Source organism: Carassius gibelio, chromosome A17 (assembly GCF_023724105.1).
Source record: "Carassius gibelio isolate Cgi1373 ecotype wild population from Czech Republic chromosome A17, carGib1.2-hapl.c, whole genome shotgun sequence".
NCBI classification, from domain to species: Eukaryota; Metazoa; Chordata; class Actinopteri; order Cypriniformes; family Cyprinidae; genus Carassius; species Carassius gibelio.
The window spans coordinates 9,696,806-9,709,627 of NC_068387.1; the positions used below are offsets into that span (position 1 = coordinate 9,696,806).

At 37.4% G+C, this 12,822-nt stretch overlaps 1 protein-coding gene across 2 annotated transcripts in view; it reads left to right on the plus strand.

Annotated features, from left to right (window-relative positions):
- Positions 1 to 3,599: 3,599 nt before the first annotated feature.
- The window catches only part of LOC127933436 (cysteine-rich motor neuron 1 protein-like), a 110,117-nt gene continuing 100,894 nt past the window's right edge, over positions 3,600 to 12,822 (plus strand). The window contains exon 1 of one of the 2 annotated variants that reach the window (XM_052530448.1): positions 3,600 to 4,637. In XM_052530448.1, the coding sequence (XP_052386408.1) occupies positions 4,325 to 4,637 (313 nt within the window). In that variant the 5' untranslated portion in view covers positions 3,600 to 4,324. The remainder of the gene's footprint in view (positions 4,638 to 12,822) is intronic. The other variant, XM_052530449.1, reaches the window with a different exon arrangement.

Here is a 12,822-nt window from a genome sequence, read left to right on the forward strand (position 1 = left end):
TTACTGCTTTATCCAACACTCCATCTCTCTTCTCCTACCGACCTCCATGAATTTGATTCAGGCTCACAAGTGCCACCGCTGGGAGACAATATCAAATCATCTGCTTTAAATACAGAAGCACCAACAAAGGAGATGCCACAGAGATTATAATTTACATATAACACAATACATCCACTGACTGAAAAGCACTGTCCAGGGCATTGTCTGGCGTACAATAGCCAACAGTCATTCACTACCTGGAAACCACAAAGAGGCTGAGAGGTGAAAGAGAAAGCACTTAATGATTACTGAAAGAAAGCTGGTGAGTGCCGAGCCACTGCGTTGGTGAGATTTTGAGGATGGTGGCGTTTGTTAGACAATGACGGACGTTTGTATTGCCGGGGGTAAACACTCAGAGTTCAATTTTGACATGACAGCCTAGACAGGTAAACATGTCAGTACTTTGCAGGAAAATTAGTTGAGTCTTGAGTTGTGAAAGACAGTTTTATTGGTTTTAATGTAAAATCTAATCTTGTTCCTCAACAGGATTGCCACCTACATATTTGAGCTGTTGATGGCTACAGCTGTTAAATGCCTGCTAAATGAGATCGGGTTGGTTTGACTAAAAACTAGCTGTTTCCCCAAGACCTTTGAGAGATTCCTCCCTCATTTGAACACGATACATGGGGGCTGATGACTAAGATTATGCTGAGCGCACAAGGGACCTTTCGATAGGAAGCATTCCTCACCGTCCTTGGCATATATAATGTTGTCAGTTACGAGAGAGGACTTCTGAGGGTCATATTCAGACTAAAAAGGAGATAGCCGATAAGACCTAGCTCATCAGGGCTAATTCAATGGGGTGCAGGAAGACCGGTGTCTGATTCCCCAGGAACTTTCACAACAAACAGTGGTAGAGGAACAGTGGGTGTTCAATTAGCCAGCACCTAACAACATTAAACAATTAGACGCATCCAAATGAAAACAACCAGGAGCATTGTGCCAGTTAACTCCTCCTAACAATGTCAGTGTCGTTTCCTAAAGAAAACCGTGCCCTATGAAACCCTGTACAAACAAAACACTTCTTAAAAGGTAATAGTATGTTTTGTAGGCAGAAGTGAGATTAAACTGATGGCAAATGGGGATTATTGTTGAAATCTCCTGCTTCTCGGATTTTTCTCTTTCAGAAAAGACCCCAGTAAGGTCGCATATCTCCTCAGAAGGGATATCAATAATGTGTCAAAGTGAGCTGCATGTGACTTGCCAAGATACCAAAGTCTGTAATCAAAAGAGATTTCAATATGAATTCAAAATAAATTAAAATGTAAACATGGGGTGTTTTCCTCTTTAAGGACCCTGGATGTTTCAGAAGAGATCTTAACAATATCTTAAATATGTGCTGGTTTCAAAAAATAAAACAAAACAACAATAATAATAAAATTAGAGCTATTTTTCTTCCTAAAAAAGCCTATAAACTAAAACTGAACAAAATGAGTTTAAATTTAGAACCAACATTGTTCATCTGGATGTCTCTATTTGGTTTAAAGATACATTTTTATAAGATTTCTCACATTGTATATATTCACTCTCACAAATCTGTGTCCATCGGCTCCAAGAACTGCTACCGATTGTATGCCTTTTGGGAAATAACGTCAAAGGCTAGGCCACATGTGCACGAACTGTGTGTTTAATCCAGTTTGTAACACCCCACCCCATCCCCACCCTTTTTTTTTAAATACTCACATTGGGTTTTGCTGCATTCAGTAGTCTCTGAAACACAAGTAAGGATCTTAAATCTCACTGAAAAGATCAAATCTGATTTTATAAGAAGAAGGAAAGAAGATAAATAAAATTGAAGGTAGCCAAGACTGGTTTATCGATCAATAAAAACATCGTTTCCACATCAAAACGGCTTCTTGTCTTACGTTCAAGCCCCTCTGGAGCATGTCCTGCATAGAAGATAGAACTAACAGAGGCAATGTTTCTGCAATCATATTCATTTCGCAGCAACCAAACAGCCTAAAACTATATCGAGATGACAACTCCAGCCTCTCATCTTGGGCTTGGCAATGATTTTCATAGCTAACTTGTGTAAAGGCTATTGCTAATTGGCTACCACCCAAAGCCATGACACCACTGCAGTAAAAAGAGAAGAGATGAAAGAACAGCAAATATAATCCAAAGATATCTGATTTCTTCAGAGATTGCTGTACAAATGGTTTCTCAAGGCAAGAAGAGAGGCCCTGTTCTTGGCTTTTACCACATATATCACTCATCATCTACAGGATTATGACATCTGATAGCACTGATGTAACTCTGCAGAGAAAAGCTTCAGTATGGGGTGGGTGTCAAATGTATGATAAAGCATACTGCAGATAACTGCAGTTGCACAATTGAGATTTTAAAAACACCACCAAACCACCAAATCAAAATATGCATTTTTTTATTATTTTTTTAATCAAAAACATTAATGTCCCCTCCTCCTCCTCACAAAGATGCGTCTTCTCTGATATTGTGTACATCGACCGATAATCCATCCCCTCCAGCAACCTGTCATTCACATGAGATCAGCAAATGATCCAATAAGTTCCTGGAGGACAAAATTCCCAAAAAGTCCCACCCTACATTTTTTACTAACAATTATTTTTTCCTTTTTTCTTTTTTTTTAACAGAGAAAGAGCAAACTATTACATTTTCCTGAATGATTATGATTAAAACCCTTTTTCCTTCTATTTACCTATTTATTTTTTATTAAGAATAATATATGCACCCATGGATCGTTCACAATATGACCAGGAACAAGTAATATTTATGAAACTATATAAGGACGTTTTGTGCTCATGTTGACTTTAAATATTTACTTAACCATATAAAAATGACAAATTATATAATATTGTTGATGCTTGTTTCTGGTATAAACATGCAGGTTTATGGACACTTAAGAGTACACTCAGCTGCGAGTTCACTGGCCACTACACATGTACAATGCCACATGAAAAACCAAAAATGTACCATTGTACCATTACAGGTACGACAGCTTATCTATGGGGCAGTACTCTCAAGGGGACACCTTTGTACCTTCTCTATCCCTAAAGTTTGTATATTAGTACCTTAGAGTAATAATAAGCTATGTACCTTTAAGTTAATAATATATACTTTTATGATACTATAATGAATCTTTTAGGGGCAAAAAAGGTACAAAAACATCCCTTTGAGGGTATACTAGCCCCAATGGACAGGCTGTTGTTCCACTGAAGGAAGTTTTTGCACTTTATTATTATTATTATTTATTAAAATAATAATAATGTACTAAGCAAATAAAATTGCAATGGGCATAATAGCAAAGGGCTTGTCCAAGACTCATTAAGAATTATTTTAAACCTAAGATCCAGATTATGATCTCTGATAATATTTTATCATATTTACGTTTATGTTTATGTGAAGATTTGTTTTAGCATGGCTGTCTCACTGATATCATGTGTAAATATAAATACATATGTAAATAAAACTTTGCTTTTTGGAAACAATTGTAGGCAAGCCATAACAATCCTTTTTACAAAACCGCACTAAAGGTGCGCAGCCACACAAACTCGAGATTCTTTCAAAGTTATGCGGGCCCCACATTCCACGCGTGCAGCTTCACCAGCGGGAACCGTATCACGGAGTCCTGCGTCTGACCGCGCGTCGTGTTACCAGCATTTCCTGTGTCTCATATCTGGAAGCTACGAACTCTCCAATGGAGCGAAGTAATGCGAGATGGGAGTGGTTCCGTTATGAGGTCACGGCGAGGGAGCCGTACGCGTACGCGCTCAGCAGCGAGCGCAAGCGGCAGACACGAGACGGACGCGATAGCTGGAAACATTTATTCACACAGCTGAATGAATCTCAGTTGGCAACAGAAAAATAACAGGACCGCGTTTCCTTCGACAGGGAACTATTGAGAAAAATCAGGCGTTGGCTTTATATGCGCAGGAAAGGCTTGCATACGAAAGACTCCAAGGAAGAAACGCGCGAGGAAAGTTTTGCTACGCGAAAACAAACTGGACGGAGCAGTGCAGAAATCGTGACGCATAAGCCATGCATTGGTTGTATAGCGTGGGATAGTTCTTCTGGTGTCGTTTGTTTGAAGGGGATGTCTTTTTGGTGGCTTTCATCAACAAAAGTTTGACGCCAGGAACGCTGTATTATTCTGTTCGACAAGAAAACGCGAAACATTTCTCGCGCTCGTCCAGAGTCGCTGTCTTCATCTGTTATTTGTTGGTTTGGCTGGAGGATCCGTTCCTCGTCATTGTAGTTTGGGGGACAGGGGGTGGTTTGGATATCTATATTTTTTCACTTTTCCTTCATGGCCTCCTCCAGGATGTATCTTCTTATGAAATGCATGCTGGTTTCCCAACTTGTGGTGCTGATCGCGAAGAACAGTCGGGCGCTCATCTGTTTGCCCTGTGATAAGTCCAAATGCGAGGAGCCCAAGCACTGTACGGGTACCGTGGTGTTGGGGATCTGCGGCTGCTGCTCGGTTTGTGCCAAGCAGAAGAACGAGAGCTGCGGCGGAGTTTACGGTCTGTACGGGACCTGCGACCGCGGACTCCGGTGCGTGATCAGACCCCCGTTAAACGGCGGCTCCATCACGCAGTACGAGGTTGGAGTTTGTGAAGGTCTGTATACACATTTAATTTACTCTTTGTCATCAGTGTTGATTGCTTTTATGGATCCTTATGATGGTGAAAGGAATTAAATAAATCACATCAGAATTCTGTCTCCGTCTGTATTTACTGGGGTAACTAAACAAAGCGAATGTGTTATGGCAAGCCATTTTAACACACTGTTTCATAAAGCTAACTAATAATTTGGTTATGTTTACTTATTTTATTAGATGTAAGAATATGTATTCAAGTATACATGGTCAATCAAATTCAACATCTAGAAATTTTTACATTTCATATTAGTACTAGCATATCCCAATAGTGGCAAGTAGCCACTGTTCCACGTACTGTTACTTCTAACATAAAACAAATCTCTGGTTCAGATATGAACTTTTCACTTCTATTCCCATTGGTGTTTACTAGTAGTAGTAGTAGTAGTAGACTCTATTATAGGTACCTATCAGATATTCAAGCTTTACTATGCATTATTTATTAGATGCTAGTACATATTTGTATGACATTAGAATACATCCCAGTTACTTACTAGTTTTGCATTCATCCCCTTAGTTACAATTCTTACTAGTAAGATTACAATGTGATTCCAACTGTGTATTCCAATTGCAACAAGTTGGAATGAACGTTTTATCATCTAATTAGTAGTTACTAATCAAATGTAGTGAAATACAACAGTGAAATACATATTAGTTGGATATGAATAATATCTGAACCACAGCTCCCTATAGAAAACAACAAAATAAATGACCAGTAATGGTAAACTTGATGCTCACCTCTATTGATATTGCATTTAGTAGATAGTATGTACTAGCGAAACTGAAAATCTTTCATTGTCACTATTGGAGTATTTACTTAACAGCTAGGGCTACTTGTAACATTAAATAGATTTTTAGCTTTTAAAAAATAATAATAAGTGTTAAAGCGGCCTGCCACAGTATCTGTCCATATGGAAAGGAAAATAAAATAGCTTTGAGAGAAGACAAACTCCTGAAAAATATGAGTCATAATTCCACCTAATTTGAGTAGAAATGAACCATTATCAGCTCTCATTAGATAGAAATATGATTGTAAAGGCATTATGGAGAGGAAAGTGTCAGTGCTGTCTAGTTCACAATAACACATTTCTTCAAACATGACGGTCGTTTGGAGTGAACGAGAGGCACTTGCATTTGCAGCATGTCGGTTTTCCTTTTCTAACGGATTCCGTGCTGTTTTTGTACGTGGTGCCAGCCTCGCTCTATCCGCCAAGGCTTGTTGGTTTTTCATCGGAATGTCTGCTATGCAACTTCACTTGCGCCTCAGTCAGTTTATTTGACATCGGGCCATTGAGGGACGTGCGCTTCTAATAGCCTACCTTCAGTCGTGAGGCTTTGCTTCTCAGGGTGCGTTTTCCTCACCTCACCTTGATTCAGTTAACTTAATGGTGCTGTCGGGGACTTCTCTGTAGGGGGTTTATCTCTGTCTTTAACATTCTTTTTAAACCTGGCTTAGTACCTTTAAGTTTGAAAGGGTGTTTTTAAATCTGGGGTTATGAAACCCTACTCTAATGTATGTTTTCAGTTTGAAACCATATGGTCGGTTATAGATAGATGCACATTGTTTCGCGTCATTGCCTACCTGATTAAATATTCATGAGCTCTTGTACTGTCAAATAAACGTTCATTTGCTGTTTGGTTCTTGCATCTGAGATAAATTAATTGGAAAACGCCTTAACTGGAGCGAAGCAAAGATTCTATTGTTTGTTCAAGTAGTATTTTTTGGAAACCTAGAAGAGCCAGAGCCTATTTCCGTGGCATTTCACAGATGGACAAACTTTTTTAAATCTATTTGTCCAGTAAATGTTACTGACCACATAAATAAACAAGTGTAAAAGCAGATATTCTGCAGTAGCTGCACAAATGTGAAAACTGTTGAAAACTGAAGTCGTTTCTATTTTCACAGTGATGTCAAATATCAGTCAATTTTTCGACCCATCACCATTTTTTAAGTCGTGTTTCTGCTGCTGAAGAAAGAATCAAAGCCATAAATCTTAACTGAAACTTTGCAGACCGTGTAAACTAATAAACCTTGTAAACAACTACCAGAATATGTTATCATCTCAGGACAATAGCCCTAGAGATCTAAAACTGGCACAGCAATGATCAAAACTGTCATATTAGCTATTTAGACAGACTTCGAACAGACTGCAACTTTTTCTGCATGCTTCCACAATATATCAGTCTACTTTTTCCTCTGAAGAGTGCCATTGCTTGCTAGGCCTAGTCCAAGTTGGAACAAGACTTGGTCGGAGGACAGAGGACATGCAATGTCATGGGTCAGGTTTCAGCATGGCTGGCTATGAAAATTGAAGGGGTCTCGACCATTTGACATGTAACTGCCGGGTTGACATCTGCTGTAATTCAGCCAAGAAAACATTGCTGCATTGAGTGCCACAGCTACGGCTGTCAGATAAATGAGTCAGATGAGAGAGCACAGAGAATGCCAGTATAGGCCATGTCCTCCTCACCTCCTAACAAACTAAGACCTCAGAGGGTCTTAATAGTGATTTAGTTTCTAAAATACATCTGCTGTGGACTGTGCCTGCCATGAGACATCAAAGATTTGTTCCGGCCTTTAAAGGAGAAGTTCACCCAAAAAAGAAAATTTTGTCATCATTATTCATCCTTGTGTTATTACAAACCTGTATGAATTGCTTCCTTTTTTTCTGGGTAACACAAAAGGTAAATTTCTGGAGAATATCCTGGCCGTGATTTCAGTTAAATTAGACTGATTAACAACTAGGCTGTCAGCCTTAAAAAAGGACCAGTAATGTGACTCATATCAGTTTTCTGGAGCTGAATAGACAAAATTTGAAGTTATATTATTATTATTAGTTATATAATTAATATAATTACTTTTGTGTTTCACAGAAGAAATAAATACATTCATTTAGTGCGACACGGTGGGTGAGTAAATAATAGCAGAATTTTAATTTTTGGGTGACCTGTTCCTTTAAATTGAGCGCCACAGCACAGTGGTTAGAGGTGAAAACAACAAAAGCCTTTTTCTGTTCAAACTGATGGTACACTTCACATCCAAGTCCATAAATTCCTGTGCATTCCAAAGCATGAGATTACTTTGGACAGGCTGTTTACAATGAACACATACATTCAATATGATGGTCTTGAATTGCCCTGCAGGCTTCTCTGGAGATGGGCTTACCAGGCACATCACATAGAACACCCGGGGGGGTTAGTGTCAGGACCTTCCAGGTGAGCTTTCCCTGGGAAGTGAAGTATGATGTCTTGCTTCTCTATTCAGAGAAAGCAGTCAGCGGTCCCAGTGTGAAGCTGGCTGTACTTGGGAATCATTTTAGGCCTCATCTTAACAAGAAAAGACCTTTACACACAGCTCAAACTGTGTCAATTTGATCATTTCAGTTGCAGTCCTAGTGTTTTACATCCACTGTTATACTTAGCATAAATTATTTATTTGTTGGTTTGGCTGGAGGATCCGTTCCTCTAAAAATAATTTTCCAAGAGACATTCCAAATCGCATATGTTTATGTCTATGAAACACATTGATTATTTATGTTTTACTGTGGTTTTCTTGTAGAACTGCTTTATAGGTTTTGTTGACGTTCATATGTTTTCTGATGATTCTAACCGATTTTACTAGTGTTAGAAAAAAACTGTGCCTTGTAAAGCACAGATTGGATTATTTTTATGAAGCCTGTCAATAGAAGACCTAGTATGGAGCCAGAAATCAACATCTAAGTTGAACTTGATGGATCTGGAAATGTAACATGCATGGTTGAAATTTTTGACATACTCAAGTTGACCATTTATGCTGCAATATATTTACTGAAGCTTCACCTTGTCCACCCATCTGGAGTTGGAGCCCTGAGCTTGACAGTGTTAATATAGCACCGGGCTCAAATCATAATCTTCCGGACTAAGAGAAAAGCAGCGGTCTTTATCATTGAAATGGCTTCAGACTGGGAAGAATGGAACTTGATTATACACAATCTGTTTGCAAAGAACACCTGGAGAATGAAGCATGCCTGCCCTTATTAATGTCATCCATACAAACCCTGGACTCTGCCTGCTAACAAAGCAGCTCCACATTGGCCGTAATCACTGTCAGATGGAGTGCTTTTTGTCTAAGGCATTCCTCTTCCAAAACGCTGAATGACCCATCTAAATAAAGGTTATGTGATGATTGGGGAAACATAATACAATTTATGTTACAAGTAAACTATGAAGATAATCCGAGTTAGAGAGATTGCAACAGCTAAACCCAAAAGGAGATATTCTGAAGAATGAACCAGTTGTTCCTGCAACAATTGAAGCTTCCAAGCTTTAAAAAGAATGCAGAAGCATTGTAAATATGTCATAATAATGTTTCACATGAAATGTGTGCTATATTCCAAGTTTTCTGAAAAACAGACTGAAATTAAAGTAATTATTTATTGATATTCTTCCCCTCCAGTGAGCTATTAACTGACGGATCGTAGAGTTAGTGAATTGAACAAACTCAATATCTGGATCAGGTGACCGTTTTGAAGCTCTAGTCCCCATTCTTTGTAATTGCCTGGAATAAAAGACCAGAACAGTAACACAGGTTTAAAGTAACATGGAGAGGCTGGGTAAATTATGGAATTTTTTGGCTGAACTACTAGAGATCTAAATCAGGCGACTATTTTGAAGCTTTAGTCCCTATTCTTTGTAGAGTAAAAGTATTTTATGATTTTACTTCACCTTAATCCCTCCCTGTTGTTGCTTGTATTATTCTAAATGATGTCTGAAACTTTGTATTATGAGTGTTTGGAATAACATGGTGAGGGTGAGGAAATGGGGACAACATTTTTGTTTGAAATATTTCTTCAAAGCAGAGCATAGCTGCCAGTTCACGTCTTTGCCCATGTTTTTTCATTTTTTCACAAAAAGGCAGAGTGCAAGCAGGCTGAAATTTGTTGAGAGAAACCGCATGTCTGGTATAGTCAGTGAAGACAAGCAGAAAAGTGTGCCCCCGCTTGGCAGCCTCCCTGTCACAGACTTCCCTGAAGTCTCTCTTCTGCTCCTCGGAGTACTAAGTGTCCTCAGGGGGTGCTGCGTAGGGGCCGGCAGGACTTTTCAGGGTTATAATTCAAAGCCTGAAGAGTCAGTGTCATAAAGGGAACAATGAACAGATGACACAGATTTTAGTCATTTTTACAAAAAAACACAAAGTCCTCTATTGCTGAAGTCAACTCTGTATTGGCTTTGCAGCCCATTTACTTCTATAATGTAACATATTTCTGTGTGAACTGGGATATTCAATGAGGAAAAAGGAGTGGTAATTCACTGGATTGTGAAAGTGGGCAATACATACATATACAAAAAGAGTTAGCTCTACACCTAATTACTATTTCTGCTATTATATAGTTATTTTATATGGTGGTCATTTCTTATGAATTTGTACAATGTGACTCGTACAAAAATTTGGGATAAAATGTAAGCATAAAATTAATTTTAGAATCTCACCTTAAATCAAAAAAAAAAAAAAAAAAAAAAAATGTATGACTGAGATACATTTTAGTCTCCAAATTGCCATGAGAGTTTGTTGGCTATTTTTATTTTTTGTTTTTATCCAGTGCAATAAATGGGCAATTTTTTTTATTATTATTTATACATTTATTATTTTATATCATGAAGTAATACATAATTTGTTATTTGTTATTAAATACATTATTTTGGTGTCTTCTAATATATCTCAGTATTATTTGCCTTTTTTTTTTTTTCTTAAGTGTGCTGATGAATCGTCCACAATAACACCAGGAATATGCATTAAATAAATCCTTAATTCTAATGCAATGTTGACTTTATTGCCAGATTTGAAGTATTAATAGCTTTTCTGATTTATTATGAAAATAATCCTGTCTTCAGTTTCTTGTATTAGTCGCAGAGTAGCATTTAACGACCCAGGCGTTAAAAATGCTGTCTTTTTCCGACAGAGTAATTAATTGGTTTAGTTGCAAATTAGCAAGCATCTCTTGCTTCAGGAAGGACTCCTGCCTTGATAACAACTAGGTGCCACTGCAAAGTACAGCAGGGAGACGAGCAGCGATTTGATATCATGCCTTGATATCAGCAAAACAACACTTTTCACTGTGTTTGTTTATGAAGAACCGCTGTGTTGAAAGTAGGCTCATTTTATTCCTCCAGTTTTTGTGATTTCATAAGCTTTTTTTTTTTTATGTGAGCTTGTTTTAGCCGCCTCTTCCTCTACCAGACAGTCTATATTAGATATTGTGAGAGAATGGTGTTTTCTCTTAGTACAAGGTTATAATACAAATACTGAGTTGAATGGAATTCCGTAGATATTGTAATAAGAGCAGTCACACTTTCTGTTATTGCTATAACACAATTGTCAACACATCTCTGACTATATTAATCTGTTGCATGCTTCGAACAGAGTGTGAAGATATTTTCAAATGTGCATGAAGTGGAAATTCACTGTCTATATTCTTAACTATTTAATCTAATTATTTTTGAGCTCGTTATTTAATCATAATATCACAATTACAGACTTCTCTCTTGTGACTTCCTGTATTGGTCGGTCTTCACCAATAATTTGAGTCTGAGTCATGTAATGAGCAGATGATAAATGAAATCAAGCCACTGCATTGCTTTTCTTCTTTTTTTTCGATGACCTATGTGCTCAAATGTACGTCATGATACAGAAAAAAAAGGTAACACTTTATTAGTAGATTAGAGAACACTTTTGCTATTAACTAAGAGTTTTCCCCTAATTAAGCTCCTAATTTGCTGCTTATTAATAGTAAGGTAGTTGTTAAGTTTAAGGTTTGGGTTGGGTTAAAGGATCTAGTATATGGTCACGCAGAATAAGCCATTAATATATGACTAATAAGTACTAATAAACAGCTTTTAAGATGGTAATATGCATGCTTATAAGCAATTAGTCAATATAGTAGGAACTGGTCCTTAAAGTGTTTTCCAAAAATCTGTCACTACTTCCATTACATCACGACTTAAAGGATTTTTTGTCTGGTTTTAGTGAATGTAAAGTCGCTAAGATGGTTCTTACAGTTTTAGTATTGTGACTAAAGTATAGTAATCCTGCTGTAAAGTTGTGTCCGACTGATTGTATTTTCAAAACTTACATTGACGCCTTCACAATGTTGTAATATCCAGTGGGAAATTATGTTTTATAATGTTTTGGGGCATGTCAATTACAGACTTATGATAGGGGTTAAATTAGTCATGATTGAAGTTATAATTGTCAATCTTTTTTCTATAATTACATTGTAGGTTTATCAACTTAGCATAATAACTGACTGTGATTAATTATATTAAAATTATTGAATATGGAAAAAAACTCCAGACTACATCTTTGGTCCTACATGATAAAAGCCTCAAATGGCATAAAAAAAAAAAAAAAAACCTGAACCTGCTTTTAACTGAAAGCATCAGTGATAAGCTTACATTTATTATAAAAATACAACAAACAATATTGTTGTGATGTCGGGTTTAATGACTTAGTTATGTCTATTTAATGATTACTATAATTTAATTAGATTAATTAATGAGCATATCGTTTAATTAGTGTGATTAACTTTTTAATTGATTTACACTTGTAGTATGCATTTTGCATACTGAATAATGCTAAATACTGCTCATGTAGGTGGTTGGATTGGCATTTCTCTCTCAACATCATTGTGCATGGCAGCATAAGAATGATAAAAAAAAAAAAAAAAAACATATTAAACCAACATGCATTATGCATGTTTGCACTTCATTTTGTTGCATTAGCACTAAAAACATTGTGTTTCTCAGAAAGTTAAAAAGAGAAAGAAATATGAAAGTGTGTTAGTTTTTCTCTAACTGAAATCACTTGAATGTACATAACGTCATGATTATGATTTCTAAACTCATAAGTGGGAACTTCCCAGGAGGTCTTCAAGGCGATGCTGTATGTGAACATGCCAGGCTCAAACCCGGTGTGGGGTACTGACTGCCGCGGCGTGTTTATCATTTGACAGGACACTCAACCCTCCACGCCCAGCTAAACGACCCAGAGCTGGTCTGGAGAGCCATGCTTAGTTACTGAAGAATCAGCTGCTGACAGCAGCTATTTGGGGACTTCACCCCTGTGGATTTGGTGAAAACAACAAGCGTAGGGGCTTTGAAACATCAGCTTC